Raw genomic sequence first — 18,078 nt, 5'->3', positions numbered from 1 at the left:
TCATGCTAAATTACTGACCAAATGCAAAGAAGTCAACTCCTACAGAAATGCAATGGCAGTGATAGGTCACTTCATGTCATCAGAGCAGTGTATTAGGATGTGTTTTAGAGAATATCTTCAGTAGTGGAGCCCCCGTGGTGGTCTTCACAGGAAACTAGTGAAGCCAAAACCTATTACCCTATCAAGGTCGGTGTTCTGTCACTCACATGCATACACAACAAATAGTTCAACTTTTTTAATGGAAATATTTACTGACCAATGTTAAATTACTCTCCCCAGCACTCACAAGTTTGGGGGATCACTGTACAGTCAGATTCACAGTATTTCTTAGTATTTACAACCTCTGTCTCTGCTGGCCTTAATGCTACAGCATCCCCTTCGAGAATGGCTCACTCACCTAAAAATTCAAATCATGTACAAAAAAAGAAAATGAAGTAAAATCTAGTTTTCTGTAGTGTGTTTTCAGGTTAAGTCAATTTAGTACATTCACACACACGTTAATTTCAAATGAACTGCAAGACTTATGAAGCTAACCATTTTGATATGTATATAGAAAAAGTAAAATGAGAAATACCCCCTTCAACACGTCTCTAGTCTACAAATACCACCGTCAGGATGTAACCCTTCCGTAGTCAGCACATATCCACAGGGTTATGTTGGAATAAAATCAAGTCCCACAGTGCACGCTTAACTTTCTACATGTGTATTATTGGCTTTTTCTAAATGGGGAACTTACTTCGAATGCAAGTGTGCAAAGTCTTCTAGGACACATTCAAAAGCTATTTCAACGTTTGTCCAGTGAAGGCATGTGCTGTAGTAGTGTATAAAAACTCTACTACTTTATCGCTTTTACTAGTAGACCTACAGGGCACTCCGATTCTTAACACTGCTCCTGCTGGCTTGCCCTCAAAGATCAGAGGATTGGATAGGTGTTAGGCTGGAGGGAGTTGCTATCAAAAGGCATAATCGTTTACATTTCGTGAAGGCAGTTAACAAGGGCATAGGCAGAATGGGGGGCAAGTTTAAGAATAGGAAAGCAGCCCTAGCCTGCCGACCACTTCAATAAGTGGGGTGCATTTCCATGAAACCCAGGGTCATTTTTGGTTGTGCATTCAGGAAGCAGACATTTACAGTCATCACTATCTGGCCATGCTAGAATGGACGGAAGTAGGCTGTTGCTTTCTAATCACATTTTAACCATTAACCTATGTTGCCACTTCTGTTTGTTGTAGCTTGGCAATCTAGTGACTGACTAGTTTAGTTGAATGTAACCACAGACCACCAGGAGTGCTTAGGTGCATCTTGACATTCGACCACCTTAACTCCCTCATACTCTTATGGTCAGTCTCCATTTAGTGTCTTCCTCTTCTCTCCTTAAGCACCACACATCTGAAAACAGGATGAAAGCAATATGGTGGATTCATTTATTGTCATCCACCCAATTGTTCCCTATTAGTGCAGACGAAGGAAAGGAATCCACTGTAAGACGGTTGAGATGCACCCTAACAGGAATACAGTTTGAGTCTCATTGAGTTGACCGTAACATTTCAAAGGAAACACATTCACATATGTACATCTACGATAAACAGGAATTCATTGCACTTGGTCACCTCTTAGTTCAACCCTGGGCTGACAGAACAGCTGGTGGTGAGCTGCGACTCACCTGAAGCCTTTCAAAGTGTTGTCTCTGTCCATAACGATCTTTAAAAATGTATACAAGAGGGCAATGACCATCCATTTAGGAAACACTACAAGATTCTCACAACCAATTCCACTCACTTAAAAACGCTGACTCACTGACGTAAATGGTTTGGAATGTTGCAGATAGAAATGTACTGTATAGAACGGACACAATCCTACATCAAGTATGAGTCATTTCCATTTGTTGCATCAATCTACTGCTATGTTGCAGACGTTCTGCTCTGCTTAACACTACTCCAGTAGTCAAACACCCTGGACAGTTACAGGGCGTGCAGGTTCATTCCAGCCCAGCACTAACACACATGATTAAATGAACCAGGATAATGATGCTTAGTTGAATCATGCGTCTAGACTGTAGCTCTCCAGGACAAGAGCTGGTGAAAACGGCATCCACCCTCCCTGTACAGCTAGTGACGAGGGACAAAATGGCAAGCTCTCCTGAGAGCCAAGAGCCTGCTCATCAGTCTCCCCGTGTAGCCAGACAACACAGTTTGCTAGGGGAACTAAGAGGCCTGGCCAGCGTGGCTAGTGACTCATCACAACAGTCCTTCTCTTCAACACCGTCAGAGTTGGCAGCCTCCTATATTGGTGAATTATTAACCGTGTCAGTAACAGGAGCCAGCCAGGGGAGGGATCACAGGACAGGCTGTACAATATCCTAATACTCTAACATGGCTCTCCTCTAGTTTCCCTTCCATGTTGATCTTCTGATCTGAGAGGGCTGGAGAGGAAGGGAGGGGGACCGGGGTAAAGAAAGGTGTTAAGACTTCCTCCAAAGATCATGATGTCAGTCAGAGAAGGAAGTGGTTGCTGGCTCAGTGTGGACTTCACCCTGCTGTCTTGTCCTTGGCCACCTCACTCACATCCTGATAAGCTTCAGAACATTGGGGTTAGTGATTCCACACCCTTTGAAGCATTGACTGGCTCTGACAGTTTACGCAATATCCCATTGTATAAGATTCTGGCTCCTTTTTAGGGAAGTTATGACTGAATGGATGGAGGTTGGGATGTTACAGTGAATATGTGCACTTCAGGCAGAAGTCCCTCCACCACCTCAGCCAATCAAGAGAGTTGAGAGGAGGAAGTGTAATAGGGCAGAGGACAGTGAGAGAAAGGGGGAGGAAGAGGGGTCAGATACTGGGTAAGGCAGGGGTGATTGAGGTTGTGATTTTCAGAGTAGTCTGAGTGCAAAGTTTAACAGAGCGAGTCACCATAACTATAAAAGCTAAAGTGGTGGAAAAGAGGCTGAGGGAGAACAGGGCCCTGGTTTAAAGCTGCTCCCGGCCACAGAGGCAGCTCTGCTGTCACAGACATTAAAACGACCATATCACTGTCTTGTCATGGCTAGCTCCTCTCTAACCTACACGGCAATGCCACCTTCACTGCAAAGCAACTAAAACTTCTCAGTTCTACGTCAACCCCTAGCCACTTCGTGTAGATCTGGGAGAATTGGTGTTTGGACCTTTTTTTTTATATGTAGTTGAATGAATACACTATTTTCAAGGTGAAACCATGACCATATTGCTTAAGAAATCCTCTCAGATCAGTGCCTACATTAAGGACAAGATGGCTGCCCTCTCTCCTACACTACACACCTTGAACACAACCACAGGGCAAACTCAGAGCCCATATCTACAGAACTCTGTCTGCACACTGTCCTCCATGTTGGCACCAAACGCTCCCGGACTCAGCTTGTGTTTCAGCTACCCACCTGCCTGGGGAATGAATCTTACATCACTAGGTCAATCAATTCTTCACAGAATAAATAAATAAAGATACATTTACACACAGACCCCCCCCCCCCCCCCCTGGCTGTTTTGGGGAATCTTGATGAGCTTGACTGGTGAGACAGAGGTGGACAGAGTTGAAGACGAATTAAATAGTATTTGCGCTTGTTGCCAGGGACCGAGTTCGGAAAAAATGTTGTGGTCCATCCACACTCAGCCCTCTAAATGTTATTTACCCCACCCCTCGACCCCATTAATAATGCTCAACCCCAACCCTCATCCCCCAGCACAGCCCTCTCCTGCTCAAAGTGTGTCTGCTCCCCTGGTCAGTGATGGGGTCCCTCTTCTCTCCTCCTCTCATTCTGGGATCTGTAGGGCCATCACTGCAGGCTTGGTCTTGAAGTATTGGTTGAAGCGCAGCACAGCATACCTGCAGGAGAGATGGGGGGGAAAGGTGGAGGGAGAGATAGGGAAAGGAAGTGTTGAAAGAGAGCGGAAGAGAGTTTGAAACATCCATTTTGACTTAAGTATTCACCAAGTATCCAATAGCAACCATAACAATAGCCCAGACAGCTACAATTGACTGGTTGTTAAACTGTCAAGAGCAATATGTCATTCATACAGGTGACCGAGGGGGACCGTTCTGTCGTCACTGCAGGACTGATTGGGTTGCAGACACTCAAACCACCAGGGTCAGTTTCACCTCTGCGGGCCAAAGACGAGACCGCTCAGTCTCTACGCCATCTTTCCTTTCTCCCTCCATTTTCTCACTCTCTCCCCGTCAGCTTTCTCTGCGTGTGTGTTTGTGGAAACTGTGCTATACCACAGAGCTTGACTGTGCTGCAGGGTTTGTCTTTCAGTCTGTCATCCACATTAAATGATCCCTTTCACTCACATGCACCACAGGCAGACAGACAGACCAACAGCTTTTAACAACACTCAACAGAACACCATTACACACACTTACCCCAGGAAGTCAAAATCGATGGAGGAGTACTTGGCCTGGATGAGTGCCCAGAAGCCCCAGAAGAAGTGTGATGCCTACAGAGAGAGGTCAAAGGTTAGACAGGGTCAAACTAATCAAAGTTTCAGCCTGGCATCTACCAAGTCATCTGATGGAGAGAGAGAGGGTGTGTGTTCCTCACCAGAGCAAACTTGTTGACCTGTACGTAGAGTCTCTCCAGCTCTCTGTCGCTGACCTCCTCTCCTTTCTTAGTGGACAGTTTGTACGCCTGCAGATACACACGCAGCCACTCCAGCTGCATCTCACGGCTAGGATACAGCCCATAGTCCAGCTCACTCATACCTGTAAACACACAGGTCACATACATACAGCATGTCATGACTAGGATACAGCCCATAGTCCAGCTCACTCATACCTGTAAACACACAGGTCACACACACACACACACAACATATATACACACCACACACACACACACTGCATGTCATGACTAAGATACAGCCCATGTATCTCCTCTTACCAGCAAACTCGTTGAAGTGGTTCCCGATGTCAAAGGCCTGATAGTTGTAACTAGAGTATTCATAGTCTATGAACCGGACATGGCCTGGAGAAAATGGAGAGGGTGGAATCAGTAACACTTGGATGTTATAATAAGTGGATGATCACCTGGGTGATGTTCTAAACTGATGACATATCTCACCCTCTTTGCTGTTGTGAATGATGTTCTTGCAGAGCAGGTCGTTGTGACAGAGCACCACAGGAGAGCCCAGCTGTGACAAGTGCTCCTTCATCCACACCATCTCCTGCTCCAACACTGCCTGGCTGGGCACCTCCTGCTGGATCCTGGAGAGATGGGGGGGAGACAGGAGGAAGGGAGAGGTAGGAGGAAGTGGGGAGGTAGGAGGAAGTGGGGAGGTAGGAGGAAGTGGGGAGTAAGTTGCCTCTATTGCTAGTCTTTATCTTAAAAGGATAATGTTTAAAATCAGACACAGAGAGTGTGTGTGTGTGTGTGTGTGTGTGTGTACTGTGTAGAGTCAGAGTGCCCAGTGGAGCAGTGCTGAGGAGAAACGGCCACTGTCCTGTGGTAATGGGCTTGAAGGGTTCATCCAGAAGGTTGACCGACTCCCATTGTGTTCTCAACCCTCTATCCAGGGCCACCTCTGACCTTCTTCCACTAGTAGTACAGCAACAGCTACTACTGGCTGGACTGCTCCCTACTAACAGTAACCTACCTCCCCATGGCCTATCACCACCGAGGACCAGCTACCTAGGCCACCTCTCGCCAACTGAGTGACCCAAGTCCCCAGAGCCTCACCCAGCTCTCTTCTCCCTGCCTGCCCAGATCTCTGCTGTTGGCTGGGTAGAGGAGCAGCCAGTACCCACCCACAAGAAGACAGAAGCCTCCTCTGACAGTGCTGTCTGGGGCACAGTTGTTGAGTCTACATGTGTGTGTGTGTTTGTACAGTGCAGGCAGGCTGGCTGAATGACGCATTAGCTCGCTACATTACCCAGGCATTCTAGGCAGGCTGATAAGTGGTAAGCAAACATCTGTTATCCCAGTGCATACCTCCGCCTCCATAATCCACCTCTACCCTGCGCTGTTGTTATGATCACACTTATATAGGAGTCTGTATAGAGGACTTAATAGCAGACCCAGGCAGATACAGCCATTGAGGACAGGACTGGGAGACAGCTGGCCAGCACATGTATGAACAGTAAACCGTTTTAAGAAAATACCTTCTTGAGTAAGAGGGGGCCAAAGTGTGTGTGTTCAGGTTCCTCTTACCTGGCGTTGGAGGCTTGCTCGGTGAACTCGGTGGCGACCAGAGAGAAATATTTCCTCATCTTGATCCACAGGTTGGGTTTGGGGATGCAGCCGTTATGTGCGTGGATCGCATGGATACGAGCCATCTCCCTGGATATTAGCCTGAGGAGACACACACACACACCTCATTACATCATTCTGAAAGTATGATGAAATAAACAACAATCATTACAAAATGACTCCTATCCCCCAAAAATAGGTTTGTGTTCTGCATCCTGTTCTGATCAATGAAAAAGTAATTTACTTGACTGTTTTTTGACCTTTTAAATGGTGTTTACTCTACACAGTTCTTATTCTTGTTCCATGGTGCAGCCAACAGGGCTTAGGACTGCCTAGAGACGCAGTCCCTCTGGACTCATTAGCATTCAGCTACGCTATGAGCTTGTATTGAGGGTGTGTATATTTACACATCAAACCAGGCTTACCCTGCAGACTAGACCGATACCAGGATCAGCATGAAGATGGTTTTCTAGTAAAGGTCCTCACCTGAGTAACATAGGGTCCCTGACGTCCTGTGTTCCGAGGGCGTCCCCCTGCATGAACTCGTAGCAGAGGCCATTCTGGAAGGTGCAGTAGAGGCGCGGTGCGCAGCCGTTAGCATGTAGCACCTGGAAAGACATGCAAAGGATTAGACACAGATGACCTCATAAGACACACCAGGAAGTAGCCTGCATATGGGTCCATGCACAGGGAGTTGAACTTGGCTACCAGTGTAGATGCCCTCAGTTCCTGAGTTTGATAGTGAAACGCTCGAAGTGTCAAATGTGTGAACTGTAAAGGGTGTGTGTGTGTGTGTGTGTGTGTGTGTGTGTTTGAGAACGTGTGTGGTGCACCTGGAAGCTCTTGAGCTCGTTGTCTCGGTCGACGATCAGCTCCGTCTTGTTCCCATACACACGCACCAGAACCACGTCTTCTGGACTGGCATCCACATAACAACCCACCAGTTTATTAGTGGTCCCATCAGTGAAGAGCTGAGAAAGGGGAGGGAGGGAGGGAGGGAGGGAGGGAGGGAGGGAGGGAGGGAGGGAGGGAGGGAGATTAATACAGCAAAAATGCATCAGTAGGTGCAGCAGGTAGCCTGGCGGGTAGGAGTGTTGGGCCAGTAACCAAAAGGTTGTTGGATCGAATCCCCGAGCTGACAAGGTAAAAATCTGTCGTTGTGTCCCTGAGCAAGGCAGTTACCCCACTGTTCCCCGGGCGCCGATGACGTGGATGTCAATTAAGGCAGCCCCCCCCGAACCTCTCTGATTCAGAGGGGTTGGATTAAATGGGGAAGAGATTTCAGTTGAATGCATTCAGTTGTACTACTGACTAGGTATCCCCCTCCCCACCAGTGAAGGTATAGTTTAGTCTACTCTAGTTAACGGTCAGTTGAGGCACAAGCCTGTCCTTGCCAGGAGTCATATCAGGAAGCATAGGCCTAGATGACCATGAGAAGGTTGAGGGGAGTCACAACAGTCATTTCCTAGAAGGTCTGACTAGCTTATCTTAGGAGCTGAGATAGTTACAGTATTCTGGGTTATGTCTATACTGAAGCTGGACAACTGGGCCAAAGGGCAAGGGCTTTCCAGCTAGGCTACTTGTTTAACGGCTCCCAGACAAGGAAGCTGTTTGCATTGCCAGCCACTTCATCCAATGACTACTGTTGGGGGAGAAAGTCACACAGGACGTCATGGTCTGCATGTGTAGTCTTTAGTTAAATGTGGCTTTCTTTCCCCATCTCCTTTCTGACCATTGAGATCCACCCAATGGCTAATAACTGACCGTATTCATGCTCTCTGGAATGTGGCCAATCCGGACTAGTGATTTGACAGTGGGCAGATATCCATCCCCACAGCTAGAGATTGCAGAGCGACTAGTCCCATCCACACTGGCCCGCTCTCTGGCCGCCCACCCCTACATAGCTGGCATTCCTAGCATGGTTGACCAGAGAGCTGGGCACACCGGCACCATGTTATGACCACACACACACGTATACCGCTTTTGACTGCTTTATCCCGTGACAGTCTACACAGACCCAGAACACAATGCACCACTATGACCTGTGATCATCATACCACAGTGTGTGCGAGTTTCTCCACGTATCACAGGCAATAAGCTCCAACACAACTGGGGTAATTATTAACGAGCATTCTGTTTTAGGTGACATGTTCTTTGAATGAGAACAGAACGTCTGCATATCTTAGTAGGCTATCACTTTATTGTGGCTACAAATTAAAACCTTCTCCAGAGCATTGATCTTCTCTGTTGAGACTGAACCCTTCTCTCAGTTTCTAGCCATTCATGAGGCCATAGACAGTCAAACACGCAAAGGATACGAAGTATCTCTTGCACACACACATCAGAATTGGCAGGCGGCCACATGGCATTAATGTGTGATAATAAGCAGGTCAAAGGTGATGGGAATGGGATGTGACTGGGGTGTTGGTAGGTTCTGGTGTTTGTAGGGACAGAGGGCAGGATGTTTGGGACTGGACTTGACACTAGATATTTACAGTAACAGAAAGCCCCCCCGACCCCCTCCAAATCCTGTCCAGGTGGCTCAGTCAGTTCAGTTCCAGTAATCCCCCCCCACCTTCACTTCTCTCCAACTAGTTTCTCACACGTTCTCCCAGCTCTCCATCTCTATAAGTCTACCACTCTGTCTGTCCTCCCAGTCTCGCTCAGTTTGTCCTCCATCTCTCTCTGGCATGTACCCATGCCTGGTGGGGGCTGTATTAGGCTGTGGTGGTGCGGGGCTGTGTGGGTTACAGGGACAAAGGCAGGGGGACAAAGCCTGTTTGGGTGGCTCCCATTGAGAAAAGCTGTGTTGGGAGGTCAACAGTGTCACGTTCTCAGTCACAGGGTAGCGGGGGGGGGGGGGGGACAAGCCCAGATTAAGCTACACACACACACACACACACACACACACACAGCTGAGACAGTCACATTCTGGCCTCAATGTACCAAACAACACAGAATGACTGGAGTTAGACATGTCTAAGTTTGTCAGCACTAGGCAAGAGTGGGAAGTTAGTCTCACTAGCAAGGCCCTAGAGCTGGGCGATATGGCCAAAAATCCACATCCCAGTAAATTGATGTTTTTTACGACAACCATAAATCAGCGACTAATAATTGACCATTAATAAAAATGGGGGGGGGGGGGGGGGGGGGAGCTAGAGCTGGGCAATATGGACAAAAAGTAATATCCAGATAAAGGTAACTATGTTGCTCGATAAAACATTTTTTAAATGGATAGTTACTTTACATTAGCGGCAGGGCGCTACAATATAATTATTTTTTGCCAGTGCCAGGTAAGACAACTGAGATGGTAGTCTATGATTAAAAAAGTAAGCTAACATATCCAGGAAATGCATGACTGATATTTAGATGTGCAACCTGTCAAAATAGGATCCAGAATGATCAGATGTATTTTTAGCTCTTGAGAATTTGCTGACATCTTTGTGCATATTAACCTATAGGTGACATTTACCACCTGAGGAAGTGGGAACTGGAATCCCTTAGCTAGATTGATAACTCTAAATATGACATTGTTGCTCGCCATGTAGTCTAATTGAGTAATCTATCAGTAAATGTAGGCAAATGTCCTACAAACACTTTCCAGAACAACTGTAGTTGCTTTGAAAGCATTTTTCCCCGCCATTTTTTTATATTTTTTTTAAGGTGTGGATCAGCTTAATATTGCTGCTTCCATCAATGTAATTGTTTGCATCATCTCCAATCCACTCATATATATATACACATACATACATACATACATACACACACACATACCCCTTTTTTTAGAATACACCTTTATTTTTCCCCACAAACCCTACCACCCTTCCCCCCAATTGGAGTAAACTAATAAACAACAGCATTTTTAGCAACAGTCATGCTTCTCAGAATGCATCTCCCTCCTCCATGCGCAGAGAGGGGGAATGAGAGAGGGGGAATGAGAGAGGGGGAATGAGAGAGGGGGAATGAGAGAGGGGGAATGAGAGAGGGGGAATGAGAGAGGGGGAATGAGTCAGCAGCCGACAGCCAAACAGGGACAGAGATACTTTCATAGCAGGAATGAACATAATGCATATGCCATTACTGTTGACCGAATAATGGTTTTCGAACAATCTACAGGAATGTTGTGTAGCAAAAATCACTGAAAAATTACCTTAGTAAACGGTGTCGGTAATTTGGGGTTTATCGTCCCTGCTCTTCAAGGCCCGAAAGAAACCAGTGTGTCATATACCATTAGTGTAATCATATGTCACAAACACATTGCCATAAAACAGCTGACAAGATACAAGATTCACCCAATAGCAGGCCTACCTACTGCTTATTGCCAGTGAATAATGCATTTCCTCTTTCCCCGACAGGAACCCTAAGTGTGGAAGACATCACACAGGGTCAGAAACAGGCCTAGGTATATTTATTTAACTAGGAAAGTCAGTTAAGAACAAATTCTTATTTACAATGACAGCCTACCAAAAGGCAAAAAGCCTCCCGTGGGGACGGGGGCTGGGATTAAAAATATAGGACAAAACACACCTCACTACATAAAGAGAGACCTATAAGACAACAACATAGCAAGGCAGAAACACAACATGACAGCAACACATTGCAGCAGCACAACATGGTACAAACATTATTGGGCACAGACAACAGCACGACGGGCAAGAAGGTAGAGACAACAATACATCCCGCAAAGCAGCCATAACTGTCAGTAAGAGTCTATCAATGGACATCAAAACTCCAGTTGGTATGGAGATGAGAGTGAGGTGTGTGTGTGTGTGTGTGTGTGTGTGTGTGTGTGTGTGTGTGTGTGTGTGTGTGTGTGTGTGTGTGTGTAGCTGGGGGTGAGTTGTGTCTTATGTGGGTGTGTTCGTGAAGCCAAAGTTAGGTGTTTGTCGGGGATCAGGATTGAGGCAATTAAGGATGGGAATATGACGTGGTTATCTGACAATGGTGACTCACAGGGTATTAAAATCCTCTGGACACGCACACACCGTTTTGCCACTACACTGTCCATCTTATCTGAGAGGACAGCTTACCAAGTGCCTGTATTTATGTGAAGCTATTGAGGCAGTGGGGAATGCAAATGAGATCGCTAGCTAGGAGCTTTTGACTGTCCACTCTGGTGATCACTTTATAAAATCATGACATTTTGATCAACTGAATTAAATTGAAATATTTCTGCACAGATATCTTCCTTGATATTTTGTGAATAATGTGTGTAAATGTCTGATAAGTCGTTTGTGGGCATGTCTCTGATATGGAAGGAGCCTCAATCAGTCTAAACTGTTTGATAACACCACTTTGTGCTCTCCTGAAAATACAGCTTTCACATTCGTCCATTTAGAGGTGTCATCTTATCCAATCAAATATTTCAAGGAGTTTTGTGGAGAAAACAAAAAAATTGGAACGAACATTCTGCTACGCTGCTATCAAGATTTAATGATGAATTGAAGTGATCGTAGATTTACCACGAGCAGGTGAACAAGCTGTTTAGCTAGGTAGCCACCGTTAGCTAACAGAGGGAGAGTGGGGCGTTCTGCTTGGATACGGAGGAGATGTTCTCTCCCACTGAGCTCTGTCTCCTATCGATTTGTTGAAACTAAAATAACTAAAACATTTAAACCAGAGGTTCTTATGAACAGTGTGATATGCAGCAATTGAGACTGCATTTAGAATTGCGGCTACGACCGGATATTAACCACAGATTACACAAATTGTAATCTCAGCAATGGTAAAGCGGCAGGTAGCCTAGTGGTTAGAGCGTTGGGCCAGTAACCAAAAGGTTGCTGGATTGAATCCCCGAGTTGACAGGGTAAAAATCTGTCGTTCTGCCCCTGAACAAGGCAGTTAACCCACTGGTCCCTGGTAGGCCGTCATTGTAAATAAGAATTTGTTCTTAACTGACTTGCCTAGTTAAATAAAGGTAACATTTTAAAAATGGCATTCAGACATGAAACATGCACTCTGCATCTGAGAGTCTTGTTTTATTTGGAATCTTGAAAGATAAAGGTATGAATGATGCTTCACTCAGCTGGAGTTGTTCTGGAATGAAGTCTGGATGAGCAAGCATGGCATCAGTAAGCGACTCAATACTAAGTTTCCTGAAGTCCCAAACGGAGATGGAAGTCATGTCCGAGAACCGGGCGAGGTAGTGGGCAGATGGCAAGTAGCAGCGAGTAGCAACTCAATGTTTATATCCCAGGACACATTAGATTGCAACAGCAAGCTAGCTAAATATGACAAATTAGCTAGCAAGTGCAACCTAGCTAGCTAAATTGCCATAAATGTTTAATGCTTTTTGACCTGTCCCTAAATTAATGTAATTGGTTCAGAGTTTGTTTTGATATTTTAACCTGCGTGTCGTGATCGCGTTTGGTGTGGGGGGACAAAATACATTTCTGCACGATGGTGCACGCGCGCAGCCGGTTTGGGTTCCGTGTTAAGGTGGATCAACTGAAGTTGGGGAACCCTATGTAAGTGATGCACGCTGTTTGGCGCGATGCAGACTAGGGGTCGACCGAATATGATTTTTCAACGCCGATACCGATTATTGCAGGACCAAAAAAAAGCCGATACCGATTATTCGGACGATTTTTATTTATATATAAAAATATTAATTACAATTACACTTAATATAAATCATAAATAAAATCTATTTAGTCTCAAATAATGAAACATGTTCAATTTGGTTTAAATAATGAAAAAACAGTGTTGAAGAAAGTAAAAGTGCAATATGTACCATGTAAAAAAGCTAACGTTTAAGTTCCTTGCTCAGAACATGAGAACATATGAAAGCTGGTGGTTCCTTTTAACATGGGTCTTCAATATTCCCAGGTAAGACGTTTTAGGTTGTAGTTATTATAGGACTCTCTCTCTCTCTCTATACCATTTGTATTTCATATACCTTTGACTATTGGATGTTCTTATTGGCACTATAGTATTGCCAGCCTAATCTTGGGAGTTGATAGGCTTGAAGTCATAAAAAGCACTCTGCTTCAAGCATTGCAAACGCAGGAAACTGCTGTTTGAATGAATGCTTACCAGCCTGCTGCTGCCTACCACCGCTCAGACAACTATCAAACTATAGACTTACTTATAATAAACACACAGAAATACAAGCCTTAGGTCATTAATATGGTAAAATCTGGAAACTATCATTTCAAAAACAAAACATTTATTATTTCAGTGAAATACGAAACCGTTCTGTATTTTATCGAATGGGTGGCATCCCTAAGTCTAAATATTGCTGTTACATTGCACAACCTTCAATGTTATGTCATAATTATGTAAGATTCTGGCAAATTAATTACAGTCTTTGTTAGGAAGAAATGTTCTACACACAGTTCGCAACGAGCCAGGCGGCCCAAACTGCTGCATATACCCTGACTCGGTTGCACAGAACGCAAGAGAAATGACACAATTTCCCTAGTTAATATTGCCTGCAAACATGAATTTCTTTAAACTAAATACGCAGGCTTAAAAAAATATTCTTGTGTATTTATTTTAAGAAAGGCATTGATGTTTATAGTTAAGCACTGTCGTTGCACCAATGTACCTGTCTCGCGAATGCGCTTGTTAAATCACCCATTTGGCAAAGTAGGCTGTGATTTAATGATAAATTAACAGGCACCGCATTGATTATATGCAACACAGGACAAGCTAGTTAAACTAGTAATATCATCAACCATGTGTAGTTAACTAGTGATTATGTGAAGATTGTTTTTTTTAGAAGTTTAATGCTAGCTAGCAACTTACCTTGGCTCCTTGCTGCACTCGCGTAACAGGTGGTCAGCCTGCCACGCAGTCTCCACGTGGAGTGAAAAGTAATCGGCCATAATCGGCATCCAAAAATGCCGATTACCGATTGTTATGAAAACTTGAAATCGTCCCTAATTAATCGGTCGACCTCTAATGCAGACCCGTTGGCGAGCGTAAGACTGAGGAGACCCTGTCTGTCCTGAGTTTTGATGCAAAGTAGAGGATAGTGGGCAAAGGGTGAGGGAGCCTGAGAGGATCCCTGTGAGTAGTAGGCCAGTACAGAGTGACCCGAACAGTTTGTGCATTAGCAAGGTTGGCTTCTTGGCATTTATTGCTATGATCATTAATTGTACCACACAGATGGAAAGGAAATCCAAGAAGATTGAAATTGGTAGTAGCAGCAGCAGAGATGTTTTTGGGTATCGGAGATTTTAATGCAGAAAAACTACAAGGGGTTTTGAGAGAAGGGGTTCTAGCCTCCCAGGCTGAAGGCCTGGTGTTAGGGATAGTAATATATATATACACACAGTACCACTACCCATTCAAGGGTTTCTTTAGTTTACCATTTTCCACATTGTAGAATAGCAGTGAAGACATCAAAACTATGAAATAACACATATGGAATCATGTAGTAACCAAAACAAAAGTGTTAAATCAAAATATGTTATATTTTAGATTCTTCAAAGTTGCCACCCTTTGCCTTGATGACAGCTTTGCACACTCTTGGCATTCTCGCAACCAGCTTCACCTGGAATGCTTTTCCAACATTTTTGAAGGAGTTCCCACATATGCAGAGCATTTGTTGGCTGCTTTCCTTCCCTCCGCGGTCCAACTCATCCCAAACTATCTCAATTGGGTTGAGGTCGGTGGATTGTGGAGGTCAGGTCATCTGATGCATCACTCCATCACTCGCCTTTTGTGTCAAATAGCCCTTATACAGCCTGGAGGTGTGTTGGGTCATTGTCCTGTTGAAAAACAAATGATAGTCCCACTAAGCTGCAAACCAGATGGGATGGCATAATCGCTGCAGAATGTTGTGGTAGCCTTGCTGGTTAAGTGTGCCTTGAATTCTAAATAAATCACTGACAGTGTTACTAGCAAAGCAACCCCAAACCATCACACCTCCTCCTCCATGCTTCACGGTGGGAACCACACATGCAGAGATCATTCGTTCACCTAATTTGCGTCTCACAAAGACACGGTTGGAATCGAAAAATCTCAAATTTGGACTCATCAGACCAAAAGACAGATTTCCACCGGTCTAATGTCCATTGCTTGTGTTTCTTGGCCCAAGCAAGCCTCTTCTTATTGGTGTCCTTTTAGTGGTTTATTTGACCATGAAGGCCTGATTCACGCAGTCTCCTTTTAACAGTTGATGTTGAGATGTGTCTGTTACTTGAACTCTGAAGCATTTATTTGGGCAGCAATTTCTGAGGCTGGTAACTCTAATGAACTTATCCTCTGCAGCAAAGGTAACTCTGGGTCTTCCTTTCCTGTGGTGGTCCTCATATGACCGCCAGTTTAATCATAGCGCTTGACGGTTTTGCGACTGCACTAGAAGAAACGTTCAAAGGTCTTGAAATGTTCAGGATTTACTGACCTTCGTGTCTTAAAGTAATGATGGACTGCCGATTCTCTTTGCTTATTTGAGTCGTTCTTGCCATAATATGGACTTTATCTTTTACTGAATAGGGCTATATTCTGTATACTACACCTACCTTGACACAACACAACTCATTGGCTCAAACGCATTGAGGAGATAAATACCACAAAATAACTTTTAACAAGGCACACCTGTTAATTGAAATGCAATCCAGGTGACTACCTCATGAAGCTGGTTGAGAGAATGCCAAAAGTGTGCAAAGCTGTCAAGGCAAGGGGTGTCTACTTTGAAGAATCTCAAATATTTTTTGATTTGTTTAACACTTTTTTGGTTACTACATGATTCCATATGTGTCATTTCATAGTTTTGATGTCTTGACTATTAGTCTATAATGTAAAAAATTGTCAAACTAAAGTAAAATCCTTGAATGAGTAGGTGTGTCAACTTTTGACTGGTAGTATAGTATATATTGTTAGACGGAGGTGCAATTTCCTTTTATTTTTGTTAACAAATGTGTAATGCACTTTCCAAACTGTGAAAGGCAGCAATACGCAACAAAGCGTCTAGTCTACCGGAAAACCACACTAAGGGAGACGTATGACCTTTTTGTCAACGTATCCATGGAGCACAGAATACAGACACGAACATTCCTTGTTGATTCGACTAAAGACTCCAAGAACGGCGTAGTGACTGACAGCTAGCTAAATGCTAACACCACTAGCTTTGAACTCTGCTTGAATAACTACAAACGAAGTAACTAAATGCAAGAGAAGCCAGTGTGATGCACGAAATACATGTTTTAAATGTATGCACAGGACGAGGAATATATCAAGGCCCCTGGACTGGTCTGATAGTTATGCTAACTTTAGTTAGCTAGCTAGTGATGATGATGGGCCATGGCGCATCATTCAGTGGAGAGATGTCTAACTTACCTTGGTCTTGACATGGTTTATGTCCCACGCTGGCCGAAGCTGCTTTATCAGCTTCATTGCCCCATCGGTTACGTTATGTTCCTCCACGAAAATCGGGAATTTTCGAATTACCGGCGACCCCACAGGCACGTGTATCTCCGTCTCCATAATGTGGTTTATTTTCCGTTTCGAATTCTTGACAGATATGAATGGAATTCGGGACATCCAAAAAAAATAACAACAATTGTTTGTGAGCTGGTTGGTATAAACGGCTAACGGTAGCTAAACAAGAAGCTTATAAATGGTTAAAGCAAAGGATGCAACTACCGGTGAGGTTCTCGTCGTCGCTTAACTCCTACTTGGCACCGCCCTCGCGTAATCATCCGATGCTAGACGCGCATAACCGCGAGCTCCGAGCAACCGGCGGACTGGGAGGGAGCACGCCAACTTTCTAAGCCCGAGTTTGTCCGAGTGGAGTCGAAGAGCGTCAGAGTAGACGTTTTCGTTTTTCGGTGTTGTGACAAAGAAACTCTGTGGGTGTATGCATATCCAAAGAGTCATTATCAAATAACATGAGAAGGGCGACATTCATGACCTTGAATGGGGATCTACTTTTGATCAATAAGAAACATGTCATTGTTTTTACGCAACATTTAGGCCTATTGATTGGTCCCAGACATTGACAATAACTTGGTCTGGGGCACCCCCTATTCTTCTCAATATGTTTAGAAGTACCAATTTTAGTCAGAGTGTGTCAGTGTTGTAATGCAAATACCAGTCGAATACCAGCAATGTAATGGCATTCAATACGTTTTTTTTGTATTCCCATTGTTATTGGACCTTGAACCCATAGGAGGCCATTTTGAAATGTATAAAAGCCTTATCCATTTTTCTGTCTGTAGCTAGGTTTCCATTCAATTGGGGACAGATTTTCATGTGAATATTCTAAAATCTGCATGAAAACAGTATGTGCATTTTCCCACCAGAGATGAGTTTATCAAACTGACTTGTTACGGATAAACGGCTGTGCGTGATGACGTAGTGCACATAAAAATACCTTTTGAGGTTAAATTCCCATGTACAGAATAACAAATACAAGTTAAGTGGGTTTCCATTGCATTTTCAACTCTACTATGATTTTATCACAAGAAATGTTGCGTTATATAGCTCACACCCTGGTATTTGCTGGCATGTACGCTCTAGCCAACACCTTGTGGGTATAGCCTACACCAGTGTTTCCCAAGTCCAGTCCTCCAGTACCCCCAACAGCACACATCTTTGTTGTAGCCCCGGACAAGCACACCTGATTCAACTTGTCAACTAATCATCAAGCCCTCATTGAGTTGAATCAGGTGAGTTTGTCTGGGGCTACAACAAAGATGTGTGCTGTTGGGTGCATTTGAGGACTGGAGTTGGGTAACCCTGGCCTACATACATGATGAGATTATTATTGGCAAAAGAGCTAGATTATTATTATTTGTCAAAAGGCAGCAAGCATCGATGATCATGTCACCAGAATAAGACCCTCGATATTTATACTTTCATCATAACTTATTTCATCTGTAGCCTAATTTTACATTTACGTCATGTAGCAG

General features: G+C 44.4%; 1 protein-coding gene across 1 annotated transcript; it reads right to left on the bottom strand.

Annotated features, from left to right (window-relative positions):
* Positions 1 to 220: 220 nt before the first annotated feature.
* Positions 221 to 16,924, bottom strand: LOC106565623 (ethanolamine kinase 1). Its single transcript, XM_014132935.3, has 9 exons — positions 16,505 to 16,924; positions 7,051 to 7,188; positions 6,704 to 6,825; positions 6,179 to 6,319; positions 5,093 to 5,235; positions 4,913 to 4,996; positions 4,574 to 4,734; positions 4,396 to 4,469; positions 221 to 3,858 (listed from the first exon to the last, which is right to left on the bottom strand). The coding sequence occupies exons 1-9, from the start codon at positions 16,706 to 16,708 to the stop codon at positions 3,786 to 3,788; spliced, it is 1,140 nt and encodes a 379-aa protein (XP_013988410.1). The 5' UTR covers positions 16,709 to 16,924; the 3' UTR covers positions 221 to 3,785.
* Between the last annotated feature and the right edge of the window lie 1,154 nt (positions 16,925 to 18,078).

This window comes from Salmo salar, chromosome 12 (genome assembly GCF_965601325.2).
Source record: "Salmo salar chromosome 12, fSalSal1, whole genome shotgun sequence".
Lineage (NCBI taxonomy): Eukaryota > Metazoa > Chordata > Actinopteri > Salmoniformes > Salmonidae > Salmo > Salmo salar.
This window is presented reverse-complemented; position numbering and strand designations above follow the sequence as displayed.